This window comes from Kryptolebias marmoratus, linkage group LG8 (genome assembly GCF_001649575.2).
Source record: "Kryptolebias marmoratus isolate JLee-2015 linkage group LG8, ASM164957v2, whole genome shotgun sequence".
Taxonomy (NCBI): Eukaryota; Metazoa; Chordata; class Actinopteri; order Cyprinodontiformes; family Rivulidae; genus Kryptolebias; species Kryptolebias marmoratus.
Window position 1 is genome coordinate 24261908 of NC_051437.1, and position 26949 is coordinate 24288856.

General features: G+C 38.9%; 2 protein-coding genes across 5 annotated transcripts; both read right to left on the minus strand.

The window, feature by feature from the left end:
* Window positions 1-628: 628 nt before the first annotated feature.
* Window positions 629-19113, minus strand: LOC108233157 (polyamine-transporting ATPase 13A2). Of its 4 annotated transcripts, none has more exons than XM_017411429.3 (29): window positions 18981-19113; window positions 13197-13273; window positions 12065-12232; window positions 11840-11898; window positions 11648-11714; window positions 11488-11567; window positions 10801-10878; window positions 10655-10724; window positions 10302-10436; window positions 10138-10204; window positions 9272-9403; window positions 8683-8844; window positions 8167-8277; window positions 7999-8045; window positions 7722-7910; window positions 7414-7620; window positions 6984-7094; window positions 5294-5447; window positions 5051-5162; window positions 4838-4962; window positions 4554-4726; window positions 4169-4261; window positions 4012-4091; window positions 2946-3098; window positions 2710-2806; window positions 2106-2329; window positions 1331-1482; window positions 1032-1204; window positions 629-904 (listed from the first exon to the last, which is right to left on the minus strand). In XM_017411429.3, exons 1-29 carry the CDS (start codon window positions 18991-18993, stop codon window positions 737-739), a joined length of 3477 nt encoding a protein of 1158 aa, XP_017266918.1. In that variant the 5' UTR covers window positions 18994-19113; the 3' UTR covers window positions 629-736. The 4 variants fall into 4 exon arrangements, with proteins under 4 accessions (XP_017266918.1, XP_024860636.1, XP_024860634.1 ...); XM_025004868.2 differs by lacking the exon at window positions 18981-19113 and adding an exon at window positions 15351-15502; XM_025004866.2 differs by lacking the exon at window positions 18981-19113 and adding an exon at window positions 15324-15502.
* Window positions 19114-20178: 1065 nt separating this feature from the next.
* On the minus strand, window positions 20179-23376 carry LOC108233156 (succinate dehydrogenase [ubiquinone] iron-sulfur subunit, mitochondrial-like). The gene is made up of 8 exons (XM_017411427.2): window positions 23200-23376; window positions 22229-22362; window positions 22030-22115; window positions 21754-21890; window positions 21537-21653; window positions 21029-21130; window positions 20613-20735; window positions 20179-20522 (listed from the first exon to the last, which is right to left on the minus strand). The coding sequence occupies exons 1-8, from the start codon at window positions 23257-23259 to the stop codon at window positions 20442-20444; spliced, it is 840 nt and encodes a 279-aa protein (XP_017266916.1). The 5' UTR covers window positions 23260-23376; the 3' UTR covers window positions 20179-20441.
* Window positions 23377-26949: the final 3573 nt, after the last annotated feature.

The window sequence follows — 26949 nt, forward strand, 5'->3', positions numbered from 1 at the left end:
TCTCTGCTAATTTATTTGCAGGCCATAAATGTTACTGAGGGCTCTGAGTTGTGTTTATCCCTAAAGAAGATGGCAGTCTTTACTGTGATTCTGAAACCAATTTGTTTTATGATTAATTGAATTATTCTTTTTTCATCTCATACTCCACCAGATCTAAAACTTTTACATTAAGGTGGAGGAAAACATTTCCATATACAGCATTATCTTAAACAATCCTCTAACAAATTAAATAACAAAAAATGGAAATCTGTTTTTATGCTACTTGTTCACAATACTGCGAGAATCTTCGCTGTTTTCAGGCAACACATAACATGTTTCAAGTCACCTTGATTAGATACATAGAAAAGTATTTATTTAGATTTTTACAAAAATAAATTGACCCTAAAATAATGTGTAATTTTGGTTAAGAAACTGAAACTGTTTTAATGTTTTGGAATTTTAGTTGAGGAAATCAGTGGCTTAGCAGGAACAGATGAGCTTAGATGAGCTCAAAACACAAAATGACTGTAAATATTAATTTAATTAAAAAAACAAATCATGTTGGTATTTGTTCAGAGTCCTTCTATTAAAAAAAGAAACTTCACTTCATAGCAAACATGAAGAATTTTCAAAACAATCAAACAATAGGTACATATAAAAATAGTTTATTAACATGGCTTTGCATTGTTGGTCATTTTGTGGTTAAGACACTATTATGGTTAAGATCGGGTGAGCCCAGCAGAGGGTCAGGTGGATGCTAGCTGAAATGGATGACTGTGTGATCTCTGGGCGTCAGAGTTTGATTAAGTGGCAGCCATGATGTGGAGTCAGACAGGAGGACATTCAGACGTTTGTACTGCTTCTTCGACGGACGCTTCCCGCGCAGCAGACGGAGGCAGTTCAACGCGCCCAGATCGATCAGCAGCTGGAAGAGGAGCAAAAACAATGTTTGCTTACTAAAACGCAAAGAGGTTGACTTTTCCGAGGCAAGTTGGCAATAAGGCAATAAACAGTCCAGAAAGGGCATGCCATAACTATTTATTGTCACTCACTTCCACAACAAAACAAATCAGGAAGTTGAGAGCTGCCACGGCACAGAGCAGCATCTTAAAGTTCATATCCGTGAAGTTGTAGAGTTTAAACACTTGGCTGAAGAAAGGACCTGGATACAACACCAGCCAGGTCATGACAGCAAAGTGGATTAACAGGATACACAGGAAGATCACTGCAAAGATGACAGAATGATTAGATTGGTTGCCTAAATGAGTTTTATTTGAAAGTAGTTTAAAAGTATAAACCTGAATGTATCATCATCCTAAATCCTGTTTTCTAAACATCTCTGATGACTCACCGTTGTGGTAGAGAGGCTTCTTGTGAGGGTAACTCTTGGTGACCACCACTGCCATAAAGATATACTGATAACCCGACAAATTAAACACACAGGCGTTCTCCATGTTGGGCAGATTTTCTGTTCCAAACACTGTTGAATTGAGTGGAATATACCTGCAAAACACAATGAAGCCAAGTGTGGGTCAGATGGTTGGTCTTTTTTAAATTGGAGATACTTTTGCTTAAAGATGACGGTGTGACCCTGAACGGTCGTGAGTCGAAGGAATAGCCTGTTAAGTCTGTACTTAGCAGGCTATTCTGAGAATGAACACCAGTAGAAAAGAATGGACCAGGATAAAGTACTGGATGAGGATGCCAGATGCATGCAATGCAAAATGGTCAAAATTCCAGGCAAACTGGACAAGTACTTTGGGATTATGGGGTTTTGGACCCCCTACTAAGGGTTATTTGATCCCTGTGCAATAAGAGTGAAAACTTGGTTTGCACTGCTGCAACTAACCATCAAAAATATAAATAAAAAGGGTATTTGGTAAGGTTGCCATCTGGACACCTTCCTCAGGAGGTATTTTAGGCATGCCCCAGTTTAAGGAGACTTCAGGGCAGACCCAGAATTTACTGGAGGTATCATATCTTGAGGGTGCATGGGGAATGCCTTCAAGTCTCCTTTGAGGAGGTGAAGGAGGTAGGTAGGGAGAGAGGTCTGGGAATCTGCTGAAGCTACTGGATGAATAAATCAAGATCTTGATTGAAAATAAAAGCTTTTGGTCTTAACTAACCACTCCTGTGTTTTTGTGATGAACACTGCAGACAGCTGGCCCAGAACAATCATGCAGGTTTGAATGAAGAGGCTGCCGAACACAGGCAGGGACAGCAGACTGGCCGGAGGTCTCCTGGGGTACAGCTCCTCACTGGGACCTCCTTTCCCCATAAACAAGGCCAGCAGTGTCACAAGGAACAAGTCACAGAACAGGAACTGGAAGTCAGCCAGAGTTGTCTTCACCTGGACACAAACATAAAACAATCATTTACATATTTTTTTTCTAAAAAGGTTGCTGCAAAATGTAATTAAGGTCATAATAAAGCAAGATTACATAACTTACATGTCAGCATCAAAGAATAATAAACAAATGGGCAACACCCCACATTTAAAATAATCTTTTTGCTTTAAATTGCAGTACTAGTGTAAAATATCCATTTTCTGCTCTGCATCCTTGTGCAAAATAAACTATTTGCTTCAGTAACCTGGTCTGACCTCATGACCTTCTTCAGTATTCAACATTAAGTACAGCACAAATATGTCAAACATAAAAAAACAGCAGGTAAAACAGAAATAAAGCGACTTTAAAAGCGATGATGTGAGGAGCTCCTTCAGCTACTCACCGTGTTCAGGATGAGGACGGAGCAGAACTGAATGAGACTGTACAACGCCATGTACCGAAACAGACTGAAGGAAGTGACCAGAGAACACCGGCCCTCTCTGCACACACAGAGAAAGTAAGTGTTACTTCTTCAGATGTTCTTCTTCACACTTACACGTTTTAGTTCGATATTAAAAAGGTTCATATTTACTCAGTTTTACTGCTGTTTCGTTGTTTTAAGACGACATGTGTCCTCACCTGATGAGCAGCGGCACACAGCTGATGTTTTCAGTCTTGGAAGTGAAAGGGGAAGCGACCGAAGCCTCGGCCTCGGACAGGGACACTCCAACATCAGCAGCTCTCAGGGCCCCGCAGTCGTTGGCCCCATCCCCACACATGCCTACCCGATAGCTGCAGAACATTTAATTAATCAGAGGCGTCTTACTGAAAATCAAACTGCAGCCAAGGCTGTCGAGCGCTCTAAAATTCTACACTAATGCAATATTCCTGCCACTAAAGGAATGTCTAGAGCAAGGGTTATCAATGACATTTGCTCAAGAGACAAATTAGTTTTCTAGCAGAGTATAGGAGCCAACAAGGCATTATTCAAACAGGGTTTGGTTCATGCAGGTGAGGTTAGCTACTTCAGACACAAACGTGAAACAGTAACTTCAGTAATTATACATCTACAGTGAACTCCTGCTTCAATCTGACACAATAATGTTCAAGGAAAACTAACTTCACAGCAGTGGATGAAACCACTGCTGATCACTGCTCAGCTCACTGATGATTGATTCACCTATTTAAACATATTAGCTTCGTGTAGCCACCACCGCTCAATATTTTCTCACTGCGATTCACCACTATAGGAGTTTAACTCTTATTACAGAAATTTCAGAAGAATTCAGCAGCATTTCATCAGGTCTGATCACAAGAAAGCGTTCTGTAACGTGATCAACATGTGCCATCATTAACCCTTTCTTAGCTGGGCTACGACTGACTCCTGCTGCAGATTGTAAATAATTTATTAATAACTTATTAACTTGTTGGTCGTATTAGAACAGCCTGCAGTCTGAACATGTCCCATGAGCTGCCATTTGTCTGTCTGTCTGTTAGCAAGATTACTTAAGAACTAATAAACAGATTTTGATTAAACGTTCAGGAAATGTTGTGTTTGTCACAAAAAACAAGTGATTAAATTCAAGTGGTGAGCCAAAAAAAAAATCACAATCTGGATCCTACAAGTTTTTAATGACCCTATGGCCTTGGCAGAGGTTTGCGCTCTCAGAGTGCTTTTAGTTTCCAAACCTGAAGCTGAACTTACTTCAGTTTCTGCAGCTCCTTCACCAGTTGGGCCTTTTGGTCGGGAAGCATGCGTGCAAATACTGTGGCTTTCATCAGAACCTGTAAAAATGGGATGTATTAAGTGAACGAGTGGGATCCAGTGCTAAGATATGCTGGGATTTTGGGGTTTATATTACCTTTGGAAGGTATTCAGGGAAGTGGTCACAAAGGGCTGCAAATGACTTGCCATTAATAGCCAGATGATAGTCAAAACCACCCTGATACAGACTCTAAGTGGAGAAGATGAAAAAATAACAAATACATTAACATCACTGAAAACTAATTAAACTAACAAGTTTTGCATGTACTCATGCAATGTGTGTCCATACGGTCATCCCAGTTATGACTGATTAGAGCTTAAGACAAAATGTTTGCCAGAACTACAATTCCTCTCTTTTATTTCCAAACCCTTTCATCTCCACATCATATGTAAACCTCTCTGAACACTATTTTCCTTGCACTTGTAGTGTAAAAATAAAGAGTGTTCACTGAAAAGCCCAGTTATGTCTGAGGAACACCAACCTGATCCATGACGTCTGTGGATCTTTGGGCAGCAACTTCATCTTCTAAGCTGAACCTCAAAGTGGGCAAAGACTGAGCAGTGTGAGGAGATGCAGTGACAAAAATCACCTTTTCATCAGATCCCACCATCCCACAGCTCTTTGCTACATTCACAGCTGTTAAAATGTTGTCTCCTATGTAAAAGATGTACAGTGTAAAATGGTCTGCTATAAAAAAAGCCAATTATTGTCCTGATAATAAAAAGGTAAACCTTCAGAGTAATTAGAGAGTGAACACATTCTCACCAGTGACCATAACATTGCGAATTTGTGCCAGTCTCAAGACGTTAATAACTTTTGCACTTTCAGGTTTTACCAGGTTCTTCATCATCAGTAAACCCAAGAATTGCAGGTCTTTCTCTGCGTCAGCCCTGCAAACCAACACCGGGTCATGTTAATGTATGCATCAACCTTTCTAGTGGAATTAAAAAAAAAAAAAAAACCTTTTGGTGAACTCACCGTTCAATATTTATCAGGTCAGAATTCACATCTACTGGTTTACAGGCGAGTGCAAGAACCCTGAGGCCTTCACTGGAGAAGGTGTGCAGTGTGCTGGAGAACTGTGGAGGAACTGGAAACACAAATCATCCCATTTCATATTTATCATTCTAAGATTTTAATAGGCTAAAGACAAGGGCTGAGCTAAAGTTGGAAAATGATTTGCCTGTTGAAACACATGTGAGGGAAGACTTCTGACTGAACCTGTATCAGCTCGACAGAGACTGGCCACCATCTCTGGGGAACCTTTGACAAAAACCATAGCAGAGCGCCCCCCGGTGGCCACCGTCAGCACGCTCATCCGCTGCAGGGCCGAGGAGAATGGAAACCTCTTAACGATGGCCACTGCTTCGCTTGACTGAGAGCAAAAGACAAGAATAAAAGCACAACTAAAGGCAAGAATAAAAGTCTTCTAGTCTTCAAAATAAGACAGCCCAAATCACACAGCTTGATTTTTTTAAATGCAGTGTCATTTTTACAGCTGCTGAAAGTGACTTCCTATGATATTCACTCAATAAAAACTTGCTTTACTCGTTTTTCCCTGCAGGGTTAGGAGGAGCTGGTTCCTATCTCCAGGGGTCATTGTGTGAAAGGCAGGGGACACCCTGGACAAGTCCATCACAGGGACACATAGAGACAAACAACCACTGTGGTCGTCACATCTAGTAATGGTTTTGAGTTACCAATTAATCCAACATGCATGTTTTTGGTTTGTGGGATAAAACCTACACGTGCATGAGAACATGGAAACTCCACATAGAGGCGAACCTGTGACCTTCTTGCTGTGGGGTGACAGCTTGAACCACTGTACTACTGTGCCACTCCCAAAATGGGCTGTAAGGTTTAATTCACATTAGCTTCTAGATGTGTCTTTCTTTACTTATCACAGAGTTAGGACTCCCAGCACATAAGACCACAGAATATGAACCTTTGAGAAATCTTGGCTCCCATACTGTCTGCAACAATCAGTTCTTCTAATATTCTTTGAAATGCTTTTGTTGTTTTTCTTTCAGCAGGGGTTGATACAGTGAGCAAACTCGCACAAAAGATTTGGCGACTGTTTTACTTCAGATGTCCTTCCTGACGCAGCCTGGGCTCAAACCCACAGTCACAGGACTATGAGACCACAGTACTGACCACCGGTCCTAAGGAACTGCTTTTGTATTTTCAGTAATGTTTTCAGTAAAATGGGCTTTAAAGAAAACAGGAAAAAAAAGGACAGTTAAGGGTCGTGACCTTAAGGACTGTGAAAATGTACATCAAATGAGGGCAATTAGTATTAATAAGGCAGACTGATAAAGTAATTAAAGAGATTCAAGAAACAGGCTTTAACTAATAACTGGTGAGTCAGAAGGGTTTTTACTTTTTTTTCCTGCAGCCAGATGCATGACTTTATTTCACATGTAAAAACTGAAACACTTCATTGCTTGCATTGATATATAAACTCTGAGTGATGTTTTAGAACTGTTGCCTTCAGCCCTTTCGGACAACAGTTTCTCAGTTCTTGTTTTGAACAGTATTTGGGCCTTGCTGTCATGTGACTGAAGAATTTATCATCCTGTTATGGGACTCACTTAGTTGGGTTTGAGTTCATCTCTGTGAACGAACACACACATTGCATGATTTGCTTCCTCAGAGAGAAAGAAAGTGAGAAATAAACATTAGTTTATTTTCAGACTGATAACTTAGTTGAACAACACTGTTGTCCCTTCTGATTTTGTGACAACATGATTTGTGTGTGAGCACAGAGTGAAGAGTTGCTGAACCGCCTTAGTTTGGTTTGTGTTAATTACCAAAGGAAACCAGTGGTGACTTAATGAGAGAGTCCTTTTTGCATCAATAAGACAACACTGAAGTGTGAAAATGGTTGATGTGAGTTAAAGGTTGAACTCACATTTCTATGGAGAAAAAGCTGTTGAGTTGGAGGTCTCATAACAGCCAAAACTTTGTGACCTCCATATTCTGCATTTACAACATCTCCGTCTCCTTCTGGCTCCTGGAGAGTCTGAGGAATAAAAACAAAGCTGAAACAATGATTTTGATGTTGGCACATACAATAAAATCTTTGCTTTTCTTGCAGTATCGCACAAGTTTGAAATTAAAATCTTAACCAGCTATTAGATGAGACAGAAAAAAATAGATATTTACAAATTTTGATTTAAGAGTTTAACTGTTAGGTGGTCGGTTTTAATTCTGACTATGACATGTGAATGTTGGGTTATTGTGATGAGTTATAAATGTTGGGATCTTTGGTCTTATTAGGTAAATGAAATATGTTGGAAGTCACGCAGCATACTTATAAAATCAGCTGTAAAGTATCATACCCAGCCAGTAGACTCGACCATCTTGAGCTCCAAAGGGTCTCCAAGGGGCTGACCTCGCAGTAGTGTAACAGTGTGACAGCAGGCCAGGGCAGACTGCATGTGACCCGGAGGCAGGAGTCTGGGGTCTGGGACCAGTTCTGAGAAACCAGCAGGTCCTCCCTCCATCACTCCCCAAACATCCAGACCCTCCTCTGTCAGAGTTCCTGTCTGGTAAAACAAATCAGTCTCAGTTCTGCTGTAGGTAGCATCAACATGTAAAGTGGCCATGGCTCTTCTACACAGAGTCTGTTAGCAGGTTCTAGTCTCACCTTGTCAAAGCAAAAGACCGAGACTTTGCCACCAACATTGATGCGAGGTGGATTAATACAGAAAATACCATGTTTCTTTAGCCTGCTTTGGGCATAAATAGCTCCTGTGGTGATGGCAGCAGGCAGGGCGGGAGGCACTGCAATGGTCACAATATCCAGACATCTAACAATTATCTCAGGCCAGGTCACCTGGAGACACAATGAGCCACAGGTCAGTTGTAACACTCTAACCTGTCAGGTTAGAACATAAATTTTAACCATACGATTTATTACTTACATTGGCTTTGAAAAGGATCACAAAAATGTAAATGGTGCCACAGAAAGCTGAGGGCAGTGACAGAAAAAAGGCTTAAAGAACAAGATCTGAGACACTTAAAGATAAAAATAACATTTGCTTCCTTTTATACTCAAGGAACAAAATTTGTGAAAAACTGTCAAAGCTTACCTAAACTGCCAAGGATGAGAAGGAACTTCATGGCATCTTTTTGAAAGCTGAAGTTGAGTTGTTGAGGGTACATAATGGAGCTGACCAGGGCACCTTTGGCAGTGAGAAAACCTGCAGAAGAAGAGAAATAAAACTTAAAAACTGCATTGATCTGGACAACAAGGCGTTGAAGTTATTTTTTGTTGTTGTTGTTGTAAATGCTATGTTTGTGTCTTTAAGGCCTAAATATTTTCATGTAATGTTGTATGTGGTGCCATTATTAGGAATACATTTATACATGTGTCCTCATTGAGATTCATTCATAAACAAAGTTAAAAACTAACCCCCACATTTACAAATGCAAAGGCCAATCATGTGGTGTCATTAATAGGAATGTGTTTATTCATAAACAAAGTTACAGCTTCAGAAGCCAAAATTTCCTAGGGTACATAAACTTGAAACCCGAACCGTACAACATTATTGTAAAAAAGACATATTCTTAAAAAGACAGAGATGGATCTTGGCTTCTCTACTAACCAGTGCTTGTTACCACAGCAACAGCCCCGCCGCCTCCTGGTCCTCCTCCTTTGGCCTGAATGATTTGGGTGCCACAGAAAAGAGTGTGTCTGTGCTCGGTCTCTGAGCTGTAGGTCCTGTCAGCAGCTGGCAGCGGGGTTTTCAGCACTGGAACACTTTCACCTGAACACAGCAACCATAAGAACTCATTTATACACTGATATTGTAGCTGTAAGCAAGTCACAGACAGATTTTTACAATGGCAAGCCCAGCTTTATGACTGAAAATTGTAACTGCATGTAAAATAACTCATGCATTGTTCATTTTAGGCATTAAAAGCTTGGACCCTAACAAACTACAGCACAACAAATTGAACAAAACTTTTACTTTAAGAGCAACCAGTTATTGTTATTTACAAAGAGATTTGTAAATAGCAACAGATACTGACACACTTAGTTTTTAGAGCCTATTAGGGTTTTATAAACCAAATGGTCAAGGTTTTATAATGCAACAAGCACTAAATAGGTAAAAACAGTTGAAAGAGAGAGAATTAACAAGAGATACTACCAGCTAGCTTCAGTCGGTGGTGTTGTTGGTGATAATAATTTACCTGTGAGCATACTCTCGTTGACAAGACACTCCCCAGCCAGCAGGGCGGCGTCACAGGGCAGCAGCAGACCTTCCTGAGGGATGATTAAACAGTCGCCGGGGACCAGCTCCACCGAGTTCACACAGTCTTCCTCTGAGAAACCATTCAATCAAATCATAAGGTTAATTAAAAGGTCCTGGGTTTAATGCAGAGGAACCTGAATAAAAACCTGTGACTACATTGTGTTCCAAAACGAAAAACTAGTTTTCTTGGTTAATATTATAATTCATGCAGGAAAAAAAGAAAGAGCGTAAATAGAAAACTGCAACAGATTTTACAGCATTATAAAGTGGGATTTGTAGATATTGGATTCTGTTTTGCCCTCCCAACCAAAATAAACTGGACTGTACCGACAGGTCAGTTACTTTTTTTAAATAAATTGTTTGTTCTCATGATAAATTCCTGAGGATGCAACATTTGTTTAGCTTCATAGGAAGGGCGTTACAGCCTAATGTTGCAGACTTTTATTTCCTGTTATTGTTCATTGTTTCTCATCAGAAAACATGTGGACTCTAATAATAATACATATATGTTCATGCTCTTCCTCACACAGTTTGACAAGTTAATTCTGCTAAAATTTGCAAAGATCTCGCTCTCTAAATCACTGGTTCTACAAAAGGGCTCATTTTTGGTATTTATAACTTTAACTGACCTCCATTTTCTTTTTATATTGTTTCTACACCCTTTGTGAATATTTATTATGACAAAGAAATAAGAGAATCACAACTCTTTGGGATATTGCAAATAATTTTTTTAAGCATGGCATCAGTTGTTTAAAAACCCACACAGATTTTCTGACACTACATGAAACCTTTTTAAAAACTCACCTCCCGACTCTCTGCGAATTGTGACGTTTGTTATAAACTGAGCCATGTTGCGTAGAGTGATGCTTTGCTGCGTGAGGAGAAAATGAAAGTTTTCAAACTGTTACTTAAGTTTATATATACAGAATATATACACAATTGGATAACGCAACTCTCTGAAATCTTACCTTACGAGTTTCATAAAGTGAGATACTGATGGAGATAATCGAGATAATAAATATACATAAGGCATAAAAATAATACTCATCAGTAGTCCACAGGACAATACTGAATACTTGAAAAATATAGAATGGGTTGAGGACCTGCAGAAGCAGAAAAACAAGAAGAAAAAGTCAATCTGACTTTTATATATTACATATACAACTCGACTTCTAGAGAAGGTTTTTGTCAGGCAATTAGCTTCATTTTTTATTTAACAAAATCAAATACAAATAATATGTGTCTTATAGATAAACTTCATTATATAAATACATTTAGAAAAAATCCCGGCCTTTCTAGAAATGTGATTTTTCTAACTCACTTCCTCAAACAGAAGCCTCATGTAAGACTTCACAGGCACATCAATAAGGTTGACCCCAAACATGGATCTCCTGAAACAACAATAATAAAAAATTATTAAGAAATTCTCTCTTTTAGTTCAAAACAACTCACTTTATGTTCTCCTACCTTGAGCTTTGCTCCCGAGGACTCAGGCCCTTTTGGAAGCCATACAAGTCTTTGCAGGTCCAGTCCTCATTGAGGACACTGAGGACAGAAATATCATCAGAATGCTAATTTTAAAGCAGGAATGTTGAATATTTTTATGTACTATCATTTTTCTACTTTATCTGAACAAGGTCAAGCCATTCAGAAAATAAAGTTCCAACTCTGAATGAAGGCCCTCGTTGCAAAGTTGTGAAAACCAGGCAATAAAATCCATGAAGTAAGAGAGAAAATCTGCACAATATTTGTCCTCATACTGAGGGTTAATGTGTCCTTAAATTCAACATTTGTAAGCTAAATTTGGGACAGGATGCCAACTACTACATGTGTTTGTTTACCTACAGAAACTCCCAAACAGGTGAAACATTTACCTTACCGGCCATGTTTGTTTGTGTACCTACTGCAGGTCAGTCATGTGACTCAAGCTTCCATGTGGTTTTCAGCAGAGTGTTTTGTTTGCACTGAGGGTGGACCCACATTTCAGAATTGCATTCAATGTATTTGGAAAACCACAGGAGTAAAATCATTTAAACTGCGCCATCTGATATAGTTCAGGACGGCCTTTATATGTTGGACTTCATCCTTTGCAGTGAGTGCTTTTAAAAAGGTCCTTCTAAACTCGACTGGTTTCTGATGTTCCTGTTTTACTACCTAACAGGACAGAAAGCCCCCTTCCTGTCCAGCCAAACATATCGCAGCCCTTCAAACAGGTAGTAGTGCAGCAGCGTTTTCTGAAACACAGGAAAATAAAGTTTAAGGCCTCAACATAAAATCATTCTGTTAAAATAAATAGCCTTCTTTCAGTTTGTACCTCTTCTTTGTGCAGCTGGACCGTATCTCTCCATTCAGCCTCCTCCTGGCGTCCCAACATCTCGAAACTGAAAGAAACCACAGAGTAAGAAACGTCCTGTACGTGTATCATTTTTTGTTTGTCTTTTTATCAGCCGTTTCTGAAAGTTTAAAGATGATGATACTGTTGAAGGACGGAGACATTGGAGCTCACCTGCCCTCCTCCAACTCCTCTGTCTGCACCTCCACCACATGCTGCTGGCCAGAACCGTCCTGACAGGAAAAAATATTATACATCAATGTTTTATGGACAAACGGTTGAATAAAATATAGAATGTACTGTTTCTTATAAAGTGCAGGAGCAAGATGGAGTACAGATATACTGATAACACAAAGTGTTGAGTGGGGTTTAATTCTGCACAAGGATTTATTGTCTCACTCTTAGCAGCAGAACTTCTGCCAACGCCAACGGGCAGGAGCGGCAGCGGGCGAGGACACCAAGCCGAGGGCGCCAGTGAAATAAAATCAGGAGGGCGCCCAAAGACAGCAGAGCCACCAGACGACACAACCACACCCGCCAATGCACCCACTTATACCCCTGAACGTCCTGAGGGAGCAAAGAGTCACACAGTCCATTCAGATTCAAACAGTTCTGTTATAAAACAGATATAAATCCTGTCCACTTCTCAGAAACCATAAGGACAAAAAGCACTCTGAGAAATCAGTCCTCTGCCAATCACATAATGTGCACTTTTAAAAGGAAGTACAGGAACATCAAAATGAATTTGAATACCATCAAAACATGACAATATTTCAGTAATTCAGATTAAAAAGTGACATATTTATCATACATGTTCATTACACACATTGATGAAATAATATAATAATCTATATAATATATGAGTTTTATTTTCTAAATTGAATTATTGAAATAAATTCACTTTTGACATTCTAATTTATTGGGCTGCACCTTTAATCTGAAGGTGCACCAAGATATATCTGATTTTGTCCATTCCTGACCTCTCTACTAGGTTTAATTTCTCTACTTTTTATTTTATGCAGAAAAAATACACACCTATACCTCTGCTGTTACATTCTTGGAAGAAAAGAATACCATCAAATATTGGGCTGTTTTGTCAGTGATATTTAAAACATATGAAACAGAAAATACTCAAACCCACTGACTCCTCTGTCAGTGTGAAGTGGTTTTTATCCAGAACTTGCTTTTAATTTTTAGTTTTATGAAATGTTCTTTGAGCATCTGTTCTTTTGAACTTTGTCACAATATTTTAAATTGTTTCTTTAAAGCACTTTGAGCTGCCATGTTACTGAAATGTTACAAATAAATCTGCCTAGCCTTAAATGAAACAAGCGAACCACGCAGTCATTACCTTATCAGCGTGTCCTCGTGTCAACAAAGACGCTCCACGCTTTTACTTTTAATCTGTTGCATTTCTCAAAGATTCTTTTCTTCATATATTCTAACTCTTTGCTGGTAAAAATAAACATTATTTACCACACTGCAGATCACTCTCAGTTTACCAAAACCACCGAAGAGGATTTTATCTTACCATGTGTGAGTCAGGACTGAGGAAGGGGTCTCGTGGACAGGGTGAGGGGAGTCCGCTCTGCGGGTCCACGACACTACCTACAGGACGGGATGAGAACTGTTAATTATAACCTCGTTTTTTTTTTAATCACAGCACGAAGCTTTGAAGTCAGATTTAACAAAAGAGCAGATAAGAGTCTGAGCAATAAGAAGTTATCAAAAGGAGACATCACTGCTTTGGAGCTGACAGGTTAAAATGGATGTTTGTTAAATATGAGCTGAATAAGATGTCCGGTGTTCTAGGACAGTTGATTTTAGCATTGTTTGACCTGTGACCTGGACAGTCTTGTTTGCTGCTCTGATTTAGTCCACAATATCATGCATGTTCCTCCATGAAGAGCTAGTTTTGCATGCTCTGACCAGTAAATTACCACCACTATACTTAAGAATACAGAGTCATAATTACAGCGGCACTCCACATTAGTCAAAGTTACACAACCAGTAAAATGAATTCTGAAGTGCAGCTGTGACCCATAACCACACAGATAACTGCGTCCTCCCAGGCAGCCACAATCTGCCTCAGCAGCTGAGTAACCAACTCCAGCCGCTGCTTTTTTAATCAATGCAACAGCCGAGGCTGTTCTTTTTACTAATCTGCTCCAAAAACTAAAAAGCAGGAATTCTGTTTAAAATGCACAGTGAAACTGAATAATTTGCAAAGAATCTGAACCTTACGTCTAACAGAAAAACTGCAAACGTTGATATTCAGCCCCTCTTGTTTTTAGCACCACGTTTCACCGTGGTGTTGAATTATCGCTTCAGATCAGATTTCACCTCCCAGATTCTCTAAATGTCTTCTGTGTGACAGAGAATCATCTGAAGTCCTCTGTCATCATCATCGCCTGCTACCGTAAGGCGAAGGTGGGCGATAATGTTGTTGCCCGCGTCTCAAGTGTGTGCTCGTATGGCCGTCCGTTACCAAAGGATCTCACATACCACTGGATGAATTTTAACACTTGTAGAGAGTAATAATTGGATGCACCAAACTGATCAACCTTTAGAGTCAACCTGAAACAAGATGGCTGCCACAGCCAGCTGACTAAATAAAAATAAACACACAAAAATGGATGTAACTCAGACAAATTTACAGAAACGGACCTAACATTTGGTGTTGTAGTAGCTGAGATTTAGCCAAATGTTGACATTACCTATCTGTCTGTTAGCAAAATATCTCATAAACCAATTGACAGATTTGAATAAATCTTTCAGGATGGATGGAAATCAACAAATGAAGTCAACACAAATCAAGATGGCCACCACAACTAATCAACATCAGTCAACACAGAAATGGCTATAATTCAGTCAATTTTACAGAAATTCAGCTAAAATTTGACGAGGCAGTAGCTGAGAGTCATCTACAACACATGCTCTGTAACATCTTGTGATATTTCATGAGATCGTGCATAAAATTTTCATTGTTTGAGCAAAATGACTACAACTTCTCATCATATGAGCTTGGTCTAAAACTCTGGTATGAAAAGCTGGGGGCGATATTCATTCCTTCAAGGAATGTTAAGCCTTTAATCTAATGCTGTTCTTCTACTGTGAAGTCAATAAACTAGTTTGTTTTGTTTTTGGAAGAAGCACTATAGTTTTTCTATTATTTTAATTTTTCTCTGCATTAGTTTATCAAAGATTTGTTAAAATCATTTCTTACAAGCCAAGTAATTATTTACTTTCATCATGCACAACAAAATAAATGCATTTGTTAAACGTTACAGCGATAAAAATAGGAAAATAAACGATGGTTAACTTTACTGCGGTCTTTAAACGCATCACAGTCCGACCAAGACGTTTTGAGCTTCGAGACAAACACGAACTTTCAAATTAAAAGGTCAACATCCTATAAGTATAGGATTTTGTTAAGATCTCTTAATATAATAAGTATTTTTAAAAAACGAGGGACTAAAAAACGCCACGCGTCATTATTAGTTAACCCGGATGGTCACTTCCGCTTTCAAGTTTTGCAAAAAATACCGAAATAAAACCCGCGTGGTTCCGCCTGAGGAATGAAACAGAACCCAGAAAGAACCCGAGGCTGTCAATCTAAAGTGAAAGTTTACCTGAAGTGGGGAAAACAGAGATATACCTGAGAGCTGCGTCTGAGAAATCCCACCTTTCAGGTGAGCTGCTGCTCCTGCCGGGTGAATCACAACAAGCTCCTGATTCCCGACAGCGAACCTGTTTAACCGGCTTTTAGGACAAATTAGACTCGGGTGGGGAGAATCCCCACAACCTTTCCACTGGGCAACAAACCGGTAAAACCAATAAAAACACCACAAGCCAACAAACACGAAAAGAAAAGGCAATAAAGTACTTTTATTGACCTGCTCAACTGAGCAGTAAATGCACCTGCGCAGATATTAGGAGCATCATAACATCAGTCTGTAGGGGAAGCAAAGACAGCCAAAGTTTTGCACATTTTGGTTAAAAAAAAAGGGGGGGGGGGGGGGGGGTAACAAGCTCAAATTTGGTGTGGTAATAGCTGAGACTCATCCCCAACACACACTCTAAGCTCTAATCGATTAACTACTGGAGTCAACTCTGTCTGTTATCAAAATATCTCATGAACCACTGGATGGATTTTAATGAAACTCTCAGAAAACAATCACTGGGTGTACATCTACAGCTGATTAACCTTTGGAGTCAACCCAATTCATGATGGCCGCCACAGCCAACAGACCTTACGAGACACAAAAATGGCCATAAGTCAATTGATTTTACAGACACTGAGGTGGGCATGGTAGTAGCTGAGATTCATCCCCAACACATACTCTGAGCACTGCTCATTGTGTGATATTGTTATTTAAAACATCGGCAGTAACTGTTGGCGTCAACCCTGTCTGTCTGTTAGCAAAATATCTCTTGAACCACTGGATGGACTTTTAGGGAAACATTTCCTGTACATCCACCATTTGGAGTCAACCCAACTTAATATGGCCGCCACAGCTAATTGACACAAGCTACAGCAAAAATGGCTATAGCTCAGTCAGTTTCACAGTTCTTGTGTGGTAGTAGCTGACAGTCATCCCGATGATATACTCTGAGCGCGAACACATCTTCGCATGAGGTTTTGCAGAATGTCATTTCCATTTAAACTCCGACCCTCTCAGAATAAGATCATTTTGGTTTAAAACTCTGCCATAAATGGTCGCAGGCGGTATATATATTCCTTCAAGGAGTGCCAGGCCTTTAATTATAGCTTCACTTTTGGAAAAAGCAGGCATTCTCCTATCAAAGCCGCCACAGGTACACAACCAGTCCACCAGTTATCATTCAGGCAGTATGATCCTGATGATAAGAGGTTGTGTGTTGAGTAAAGGTCACAACAACACCCTGCTTAAACATAAGAACTAACTGCATCCTGTTGCTGAAGTCAACCTGGTAATCTATCTGTGAGCATCCCAAACAAAACAAAAAACCATCTGCTTCATGCAAATTCCTGCAGAATAACCACGTGATGACGTTTATCAGGGCTGAGTTATTTTTATTGGATCACATGCCCGCTCCGTTCAAGCCCAATCTCAACCAAAAAGTATCCGTTTTATAACCAAACCCTGCTGAGTTTTCAGTCATTTAAGGCGTCACGGTTAGCAGCAAGTCAGACTTTTCAGAAATGATCATCGAAAATACACAACTCACAGTAAAGCCAGCGCATATCAAATATTACCAAAGAGCCGATAAGCTCGTTTTCAGGCAATTAAGTCAACAAACCGGTGGAAATTTAAAGAAGTTGAAAGACTTCTTCTAATTCTGCGCCTTCCTCCCTGACAGAAATCATTAACTCAGTTCAAAGCAGCACCTGCAGTTGAAGACAGGAGGGCTCCTAAAATCTTTTATGGCAAACAGCAGCATTAAAAATCCTCCGTTTTTCAGGGAGGTGTGGCGCAAACTTCACCGGACTTTCCTTTTAATCTCAAACCCGACCGCTACACTGAAAAACTTTGCAAGGTCAAAAAAAAAAGAAAGAAAAAGAAAAAAAGGGGGAACTGTGATGTGTTCACGACCGATGAGACAGACACAAGATAGTCATCTGAGCTGAGAAAGCAAAAAAAAAAAAAACTGTCTTCAACCACAAATACCACAGAATCAGACTTCACAAGCAGGACATGACGGGACAAAGGGTCACTGCAGGAAATGTTGGACCACACAGCTTCTGTCTGATGATTTCTCTGGTGTTACACTGATATTACCACAGTAAAGCAACAACAAAGAACTATCAGGACTAACGTAACTAACAGATACTGTTGGAACTATGTTTCACTGAATGTACAGTATATCTTATTGCTTTGATAAATGAAAACACATAAACCCTAAAGCAACCTTACTACCATTCTGTTAAAAGATTCAATTCTATATCTTCTGTCCCTAAGTAAAAGATTTGTAAGCAAAATTTGTGACAGGATACCACAATTGTTTCTTTGCTAGGGAACACCTGAAGTGACTGGAAACAAGTCAAACGGTAAACTTATCGATGTAGGACAAATTCTGCGACAGCTGCATGTGTTTGAGTAACGAGATCGGTCTTTATGGTGCTCCACTGCCCTGCTCGATCCCTGATATTTATTCTTGACGGTTGTTTTTTCTCTTTTCTTTCACATTTAGCAGCAGATTTACTCTTTTTCTTTCCACCTTAGTTCCTCTGATTCTGACATTTGTTGCTTGCCTACACAGACTACAGGCCCGCCTAACGCAGGTCAGTCATCTGACTCAAGCTTCCACGTGGTTTTCCGTGGATTCAGCCGAGTGCTTTGTTTACATTGACTGTGGACCCACATTTCAACACTGCATTCAACATATCTGGGAACCCCCTGAAGTAAACTCTTCCAAACTGCACCGTTTGATATACTTCAGGATAACCTTTTTTTAATGCTTGATTTCATAAGTCTGCAATAAGTACCTTTATTTTCAGGCTTTTAAAGGTGCATGTTTTAGAGGTGTTCTTGCTTTAACGCACCTGCATTAAATGAATGACTTGTGGTCGTGCTTCTGGAGAACTTGATGATTTGGTGAGGAGGTCATTAAACCGTCTGAATCAGGTGTGTTGGAGCAGAAAAACTCGAGGACTGGAGTTTGACACCTCCTGATGTAGGACATTTAAGATGAACCGATGACTATGTTTACATTAAGAGACACATAATTTTGTGCATGTAAGAGAAGCTAATAAAGACCACACAGTTCATTAGAATCTGCTTGTAGACGTATAGTAAAAGTATTCAATCAGTAGTGAGATCTGTGAACATTTCATTTCAGTGAATTCCTTACAATGTAATACAGTGGAGGTAAATATAAAATATATAGGAAAACTGTCAGAATAGCAGTTACAATAATAAACCATATTCCTTTTTGTAGGTCAGGTCAAACAACCTTATCAAGCTCAGATACAGCCAAATAATCATCAAGTTATTTGGTTTTCTGATTAAGATATTTAACTTTTTATTAAGGTCTTGACCAGATTTGAGCTTTTCTTTCAGTTATGCTGTTGCTGTGTGCTTGCAGCAGGCACAGGAGTTGTTTGTTTGTTTTAACTGTTATAACAAAGTAATATATTTTACAGCTGAGTTGATAACAGAAGAGTGACAGTGGTTGAAAACAGCCAGAGAGCAGCTCAGTTCCCCTTTACAGCTGCGGGGACATCAACACCCGGCTGCCTGCCGGCTAACGGACAGTGAACGCTGCTCCGACGGTTCTGCTATTATTAATTATTAGTTAAATGTTTACGAAAAAGCTTTCGGAAAGCACCTACCACGCTTGTTCATCCTTCTGTCACGATAACTGCCTCCACATGGCTCTAGGAACAAGACGATGAGAGTCCCAACAGAACAGGAAACCTTCGGAACCAGGCAGCGTCTCTGTTGTCTACGGCGAGCCCAAGCGCCCAAAAAGGTCACGCGCGTTGGACGCTAACGGTCTCCGTCACAGAGGAGTTTTCTTTTTTTTTTTTTTTTTTTACTTTCTGCTTTCATCCTAAATACAGCAGATTAGTTCAAACACTTCAGTCATTAAAAATGTTTATGTAATTTTAAAGAGGTTCAGTGATGTTACAGAGAAATCTTTTAAAAAATATATTATTTAATATTATTACAGGGAAATACAGTGTGATGAGTATATCTATGTATTTAAATGGATAATTTCCTCACCATGTTATTCCCATTTAAGCTTGTTGGATCTAGGTGGGAAACGAAAGACACATGCTCCAAAATCCAGACTGGCCACCACAAATCTACCCTGTCTGTCCTGGTATTTAAATTAAAATATGTAACTTTGTTTGTTGGTTCTATTCTACTGTGTTGCACTAAAACAAGATGACACAGAGTTTGTTATGCTTACCCCCTTCTACTGCATTTTTTTGTGTGTGTTTGTTTTTTTGAGAGACAGAAAAGTGTTCTGAAAATATAAGAACTGAAAATATCACAATTTTTGGTTTATTATTAATTGGTGCCTAAGTATTATAAAAAGTGCAATAAAATAAACATCCAGAATTGTATTTTTGGATGTTTTTGCCTTCTCTTTTTGGGAAACGTCAACGCAAAACATTTTACTAAACTGCCAAAAGCAACACTTAATAAGTTACAGTAAAATAGTTTCTCAGAACACAGTAAAATTAAGTTGTTTAAATGAAAGTAAATAATCTAAAATCACATTAGGCTGACTTAGATATATGTAGATGTGTTAGCTAGCTCTCTGTTCTACCTGTAATTCTCCTTCAATGATAAACCTAAATGAGCTGAAAAAACAAGAAGTCTTTAGGCTTCCAAATGTCTTGTTTTCATTAAGAAAATTCCTGAAAAAGTCTTGATAAATAGAATAGTTTCCCCATTAGATGCTTATGTTGTTTTAAGTTGGAACAGCATCAACAAAAGCTGTTTTCTAATCAAACATTATTTGTGTATTTATCACACTGAGCTGAACATGAACACCTATTTTAATATTACCAGACTAAGTTTAACACGGTGCAAGCCTGTTTATTTTATTATACAGTCAAACAGGTGAAAATTGTGGCCAATAAATGCTAAAGAACACAATATATATTTGCATGAGTGTAATTTACAAAACACTTTTTTAAATTTTAGTCCCTTAAGTAATCACACTCACACACAGATCAGATAATCATAATTTTAAAAACTTTGAGGTTGGCTCATCTCTTTCTCCCAACTCAGTTTGAGGTATAAGAGGAGAATCTTGAGTCCGTTTCATTCATAGATGTTCATAAAGCTGCTACTTTCTTCTCTTTGTAAGTTGCCATCATTTTCTTGATCTCTGCGATGGCTTTTCCTGGGTTGAGACCCTGTAGAGAAGTTCGTTGAACGAACAGACAATAAGACACCAAAGCTCTTGAATATGTGGGGAAATGTGCAGATGAATGATGTTTAAGCACCTTTGGGCAAGTCTTAGTGCAGTTCATGATGGTGTGGCAGCGGTAAACTGAGAAAGGGTCCTGGAGTTTAGACAAACGCTCCTTGGTGAACTCATCACGGGAGTCAATCATCCACCGGTACGCCTGTGGGGCAACAATACAGCGATCAGAGTTTTTCTTAGAATTTGGAAACACACTGCTTGATTTTAATTAATGTCATCTCACAGGTTATTATGATACTGATTAAACCTGTCTAAACTCGAAACAAAAGATCATAAAACCCATCACAGTCTGAACCGACTCAACTGATACTATTTTTTTTTACATTTCTCTTCAATTATTGCTGCATTATGAGGTTTATTTCATATTGTAGTAACTAAAATATGAATTTTATGACTAAAAATGATTAAAATAGATGAGCTATGTACATCTTCTACCTGCATGAGGACAGCAGGTCCCAGGTATTTGTCTCCATTCCACCAGTAGCTGGGACAGCTGGTGCTGCAGCAAGCACAAAGGATGCACTCATACAGGCCGTCCTGTAGAGTGAAACACAGGGAAATAAATTAGTAGTTTCTCTCTCGTGACTCTCACTTCATAATATTTACTGATTCAACTTTTAATAGAGGCACAGAGTGCAAACATAAAATTAAAATCAAAACAGCCAGTCAGTGTGAGTCAGTGTGATACCAATATGAAGCTCTTGAAAAGTCTAAACATAGTCCTCAAAAAAGCCCAAGCTTACGGTTTAAGTCAGTATTCTAAGACATAAGAGGTTAATTAACATTAAATTTGCCAAAAAAAATATTGTATTATTATCTGTAATATACTGTAAGACCAAATACTTATACTGTTTATAATACAAAGATAGGAAAATTTCTGTTAGGAATGTCGTGGATGTGTTAAAGATCTGTTCAGGCTACAGTATGAAGCTGGATTATTTACCAGTTTTTGTCTGTCATCTACTGACTGGAAATACTGCTCCTTCCCCTCCTGACTTTCATCCTTCTTTTTCAGGTACGGCTCGATGGATTTGTACTGCGCGTAAAAGTTGCTCATGTCCTGACGGAAACAATGACAAGAATACAGAGTTTGATTCTAAGCAGTCGAAGCGCTCACGTCTATGAAGGTTAGTGATATAAACGTAAAAATATAAACTTACAGGCACCAGATCTTTGACGACATACATGTGTGGCAGCGGGTAGATCTTAGTGGATTTGCTAATGTTGGTGTCAATTTTGTTAAGGCATGCCAGAGTGTTGCCTCCGTTTATGTTCATGGCACATGAGCCACATATACCTGCAGAAATTCATGAAAGTTCAGACACTTCATTTACTCAGAATAATCAGCTTCACATTTTACCTTTTAATCTTTATCTGAGGGGAAATTAATACAGTATCAGTTGCAAGTCAAGATCAGGGAGATTTGGGATTCTTACCCTCACGGCAGGAGCGTCGGAAAGTGAGTGTGGGATCAATTTCATTCTTGATCTTGATGAGGGCGTCCAGAACCATTGGACCGCAACTGTGTTCACAGGATTACAGTCAAACGCAGCAGCAGTGGCATTTAATTGTGAGAGACCAACACGTAACGTACAGCTCAGCAGCGTCCTTTTCATAGATTCAGTCGGAACTTACGTGTTGAGATCAACTTCATATGTCTGCATTCGTGGTTTGTCTCCGGGGGTGTCCGGGTCCCAGCGGTAAATCTGGAACTTCTTGATCCTGGATTCAGGAGCCGGAGTGGCCGCAGTCTGAGCGTACCGCACCATCTGTATCACAGACAACAGTCAAGAAGAACAGCGTCATATTCTGATCTATTTTACTTCAATTAAATCTTTCAGAAATAATATTAGACATCTGGAAGGAAGGTACACAAAAAGGGCAATAATTACAAACTTTTATTTCACTTTTAAGCTATCACACTCTGCAACAAAAACTGTCAAGTCTGATTACAATAAATGCTGCCTCTGTTTTGCACAGTTTAAATCACATTTTGCACAATTTGATTCCTTTTTTTGCACAGTTTTAATCTTTTTGTTCCCCATTTTTCACATCTTTGTTTGCATCCTTTTCCATTTGTTGGTATGCTTTTGTTTGTTGCTGCAGCAAAGTCATTTTCCAGGCTGGGGTTAATGAAGTATATTTATCTAATAGAAAGTCTCCACCTAGTGGCAGCTTGGAGGAACTGACAGGGAAATGTTACATCACATCTGTCCAGAAATTACCTAACTTACTCTTTCAGGACTACACAGTTGAGCTGAAGGACAGTAAATTAAATATAAATGTTTAGGTATCAAGACTCTTTTGTTAAGCAAACATATCTTAGTAACATGGGTTTAAAAAGGGGGAAGAAAACCCTGACTTTAATGTCACTTTCTAGAAAATGTAGCAGATGAAACTCTTCAATATTTTGTAAAATATACACAAGCATACTGAGAGCATCGTGTTATATATCAGTTTATTTAATTTAATTTATTATTTGTTTAGCACGAGCTAAACAGTTGTAAAAAACAAAACAAAAACAACAAACAAACAAAAGGCACAAACCTACTCTTAGTTGTAAGCATTTATCGAAAAAAGCCCATAAGAAATAGTTTTGTGCTTACCATCATCCTACCAGAATTCCTGAAAGCCATGACGTTTCGGCTCAAACAAGCCACAGACATTTTCCCGGGTCGATATATTTACAATATAGAAATATTTGTCCGTAATAACTCCTGGATAATAGCGAAGAAACTGTCAGATTTCCCCCTGTTACGCTCAATGCTGAACAGAAAGACGAAGCCGCTACGTCCGCATACGTCACTGGTGTTGCGTTCACGTGTAGCCTCAAATGCTCGGTTATCCGGTTGTCAGACCGCAAACAGACACGTTTTAAAAATATTTCAGGATTTAGAGATGTTTGGGTAAAAAAAGGAAAATAAGCATGAAGTATGAATAGTTTATCACTCTCCTTTTCCTTTAGAAACACATTGTTTTAAAGAGTTCATATCAGTTATCCATAGTGAACTTATTTCAGCTTTAAATTGCAGATATCCAATATAACTTAAAGGCAGCACTGGGAGCCTATTTCACAACTCTCGTTGCTGTAAATGAGGGTCACATATGCTTTTTGCCCGAATTTGTTTACGTTTGTCTGTACTGTTAGCAAGATACTTCATAAATCACTGAACAAATTTTAATAAAACTTTCAGAAAGCAATCATTTGGTTGACATATACATCCTTTTACTTTTTGGAGTCAATTTGATTCAAGATGGCCACCACAGCGAATAAGTTTTAGCAAACACAAAAATGGCTAGAATTCAGTCAGTTTTACACACATTGAGCTAAAATTTGGTGTAGTAGTAGCTAGAAGTCTTCTTCAATACGTACTCTAAGCACCAACAGATCATGCAAGATATCATAATATTGCATGATATTGTGTATAATGTTATTGTCAAGGCTTGACAAAATAGTTTTAACTCATTTCTCAGCATAAAATGGTCTTAGTTTAAAACTCTGTCATTAAAGACAGCAGGCGATAGGCCTGTAAGGAGTCATTTTTTAAAATAAAATATTTTATGAGTATTATTATTTATCAAATCCATTAAAAATTCAACTTATGTACGTATGTATGTGAATGTACATATGTATTATTCCACGTTTGCGAGGCATAAATGGCAGCCCAGTTATATATTTGCATTTTTTTGTTTGTTTTGTTTTTTCTGTTGCATTCCAGCAACTTTTTTTTTTTTTTATGTGGGCACAGACCTCATCATCATGACAGGTGTGTCCTCCATGGGGGGGGAGCATGGAGTTACGAGGTATGTGTCCTGGCCAACACCAGGCGACCTGAGAAAGGCAGCTCTGATTTGCTCTGTTAACAATCTCTGAATTAGCTGTCAAGTATTGACTCTGAAAGGTCAAGAGTGTGGACTAGATGTAGTGTGGTATCTGGATCTGCTCTTTCTTTACTAGCTAATTACATTAAAAGCCTTTAAAAAAAATGGGAGATTGTAAGTTCACTCTCTTTGATGTTCTCTGCCTGCAGCCTGGAGCTCTTCGCACATAAAGCTGATAAACTCCTACATAAATGAGCCATGGTGAGTTCAGTTGCAGTGCCACATGCGTTTTGATGACGCCTTGTTTTTTTGTTTTAATTCAGATATTCATGACTCAGGATTTTTGCATTGCAGGTGAAAATTAGAGCATCTTATAGCCTTTCTAAATGGATTCCACAACACCTGACACTAGGGAGGATTGGCTATTAAAAAAAAACTCACTGCCCAGATCCGCATAGTCCCATTTTTTTCCTACTTCGAGCGACTAGCAAGAACAATTTGACTGGAAGACTGACAGCGCACAGTGATGAGATTGGAAACGCGGTGTTATTGAATCTGGTGGTGAGGGAAACACTTGTGGGCTTATATTTCAACAAATTAGTGTTGAGTCTACCTCTGCAGAGAGACAGTAAGTCTTTCATTAAGATGCAGGCGCTGCTGCTCTGTCGCTGAGTTGATTTACCACCTCAAAGGAAAGCATTGGTCTCTAGAGATGGCTTTGCCGGCTCAGGTTGTATAATGGTGTGAATAAAGTGTTCAATACTCAAACCACAGAGGTGTCTGAGTCTTACTAGTTGCCTTTATGAAATGGCATTTTAATGGTTGAGAGAGGAGCGCATAAGCAGAGTGCCTCGGTCAGCTTTGATTGTAGGAAATATGTTCAAACTCAACATCTACTTTTGTAGCCACACCTGTGCAATAACCATGCTGTCTAATCAGCATCTTGCCACACCTGTGAGGTGGATGGATTATCTCAGATTTACACAAATTTGTGAACAATATTTGAGAGAAAAAGGCTCATTGTGTACACAGAAAAGGTCTTCAATCTTTGAGTTCAGCTCATGAAAAACGGGAGCAAACACAAAAGCATTGGGCTCATATTTTTGTTCAGTATAGAAACTAGATTTTAACAACCCCCACTTCCTGACATGTTGCACAAATATTAGTATTGCGAGATTAGTGAGTTCATGTATTTTGCCAGGGGTCGTGCTTGAATAATTCGCCTCTTCGACAGAAGCAGAAGATAGTATTTGTCATTAAAGAAGACGTGAAATTACTTTAAACTGCTGAGGTTGCTGCCAAAACAAGCAACCCAAACAACAGATGCTGCAGCAGAGTTGGACTGTAGCTGATGAAAAAGGACTCAGCGGCAGCTCTTAGTAGAAGCTCCTGAACCAGCTGTTGGTGAAGCTGTGTGAGAAATCATCTTATGAATAAAGCCAGAAGCTTCTTTCAGACTCTGTGGGGAGGCCAGAGACAAACCACAAGTCAAATCTGGTCCAGAAAGATGAGCGCTTTGGATCTTTAAAGGCGTGATATTGTAAAACATCTCTTTCTACTCATGTTTACACTGATTCCAAGAATAATATATGAGCCGATTTATGATTTTAAGGTTTGCAAAAGTCTTAAAAGCATGCAGGATCCTTTGGGACCATGATCTCTTTTTCTTTCTCTTCAATTTTTCTTTTGCAGCAGTTTAATTCTGTGACTGTATGACATGAATTCAGTGATATCTTTTCCAGTAAGACTCATAGGATTTGCCATTTAGAGGAAATGAATCAAGAAGTGTCGTGAAATGATTTCTACAGATTTAGCTTCCCAGCAGAGAGTGCTTCCGTCTTTTTGTATCGCTGTGAATTTGATGTTCTTTTTTTCTTCTCAAAGTGTTGAAAATAAGGCTCTCAAAGACATCAAATCACAACTGACATCATGAATACATACATCTGGCAGCGCGGTGACATGTATGATTTATCTCCTCCAGGAAAAAAAATCTATGAATAGCCGAACAAGTTAAAGAGAACCGTCTGACAGTTTTGTCACACTTGGAGCAAAATTGCAAAATTTTGAATTTTTTACTGTTTCAATTTTGTTTAAAGGAAAAAGAAGTTGGTCCTCAGTCAGAAACACTCAGGTTTGGCAAGTATTGCTGCCTGAGAGAAAACCTCTGAAAAAAAGTCTTTCAGTTTCTGTTTTTGTCAAACTTACTGTAAAAAAAAAGCTTCAAGTTTTGTGGAAACCTAACCAAGGGCACTGGCTGCCACTCAAGCTAACCAAGCAAAAGCTTTTCTGTATCTTTTTTTTTTTTTTTTTGCTATAACTATTTCAGCAAACTTTTAGTTACTTCAACCATTTATATCTCAAAACATTCAGTTCACTCAGGACATTACGGCTATGACTTTTGGTTGCTGTAACTTTTGTATCTTTTAAAATATTTGACTTTATTTATGTTTTTTAAACATAAAAATAAACAGAGAACTCTCCAAATCCTTGATAAACTTTATACTCTTTGAAATGTACTTTAGTATACTTGCATA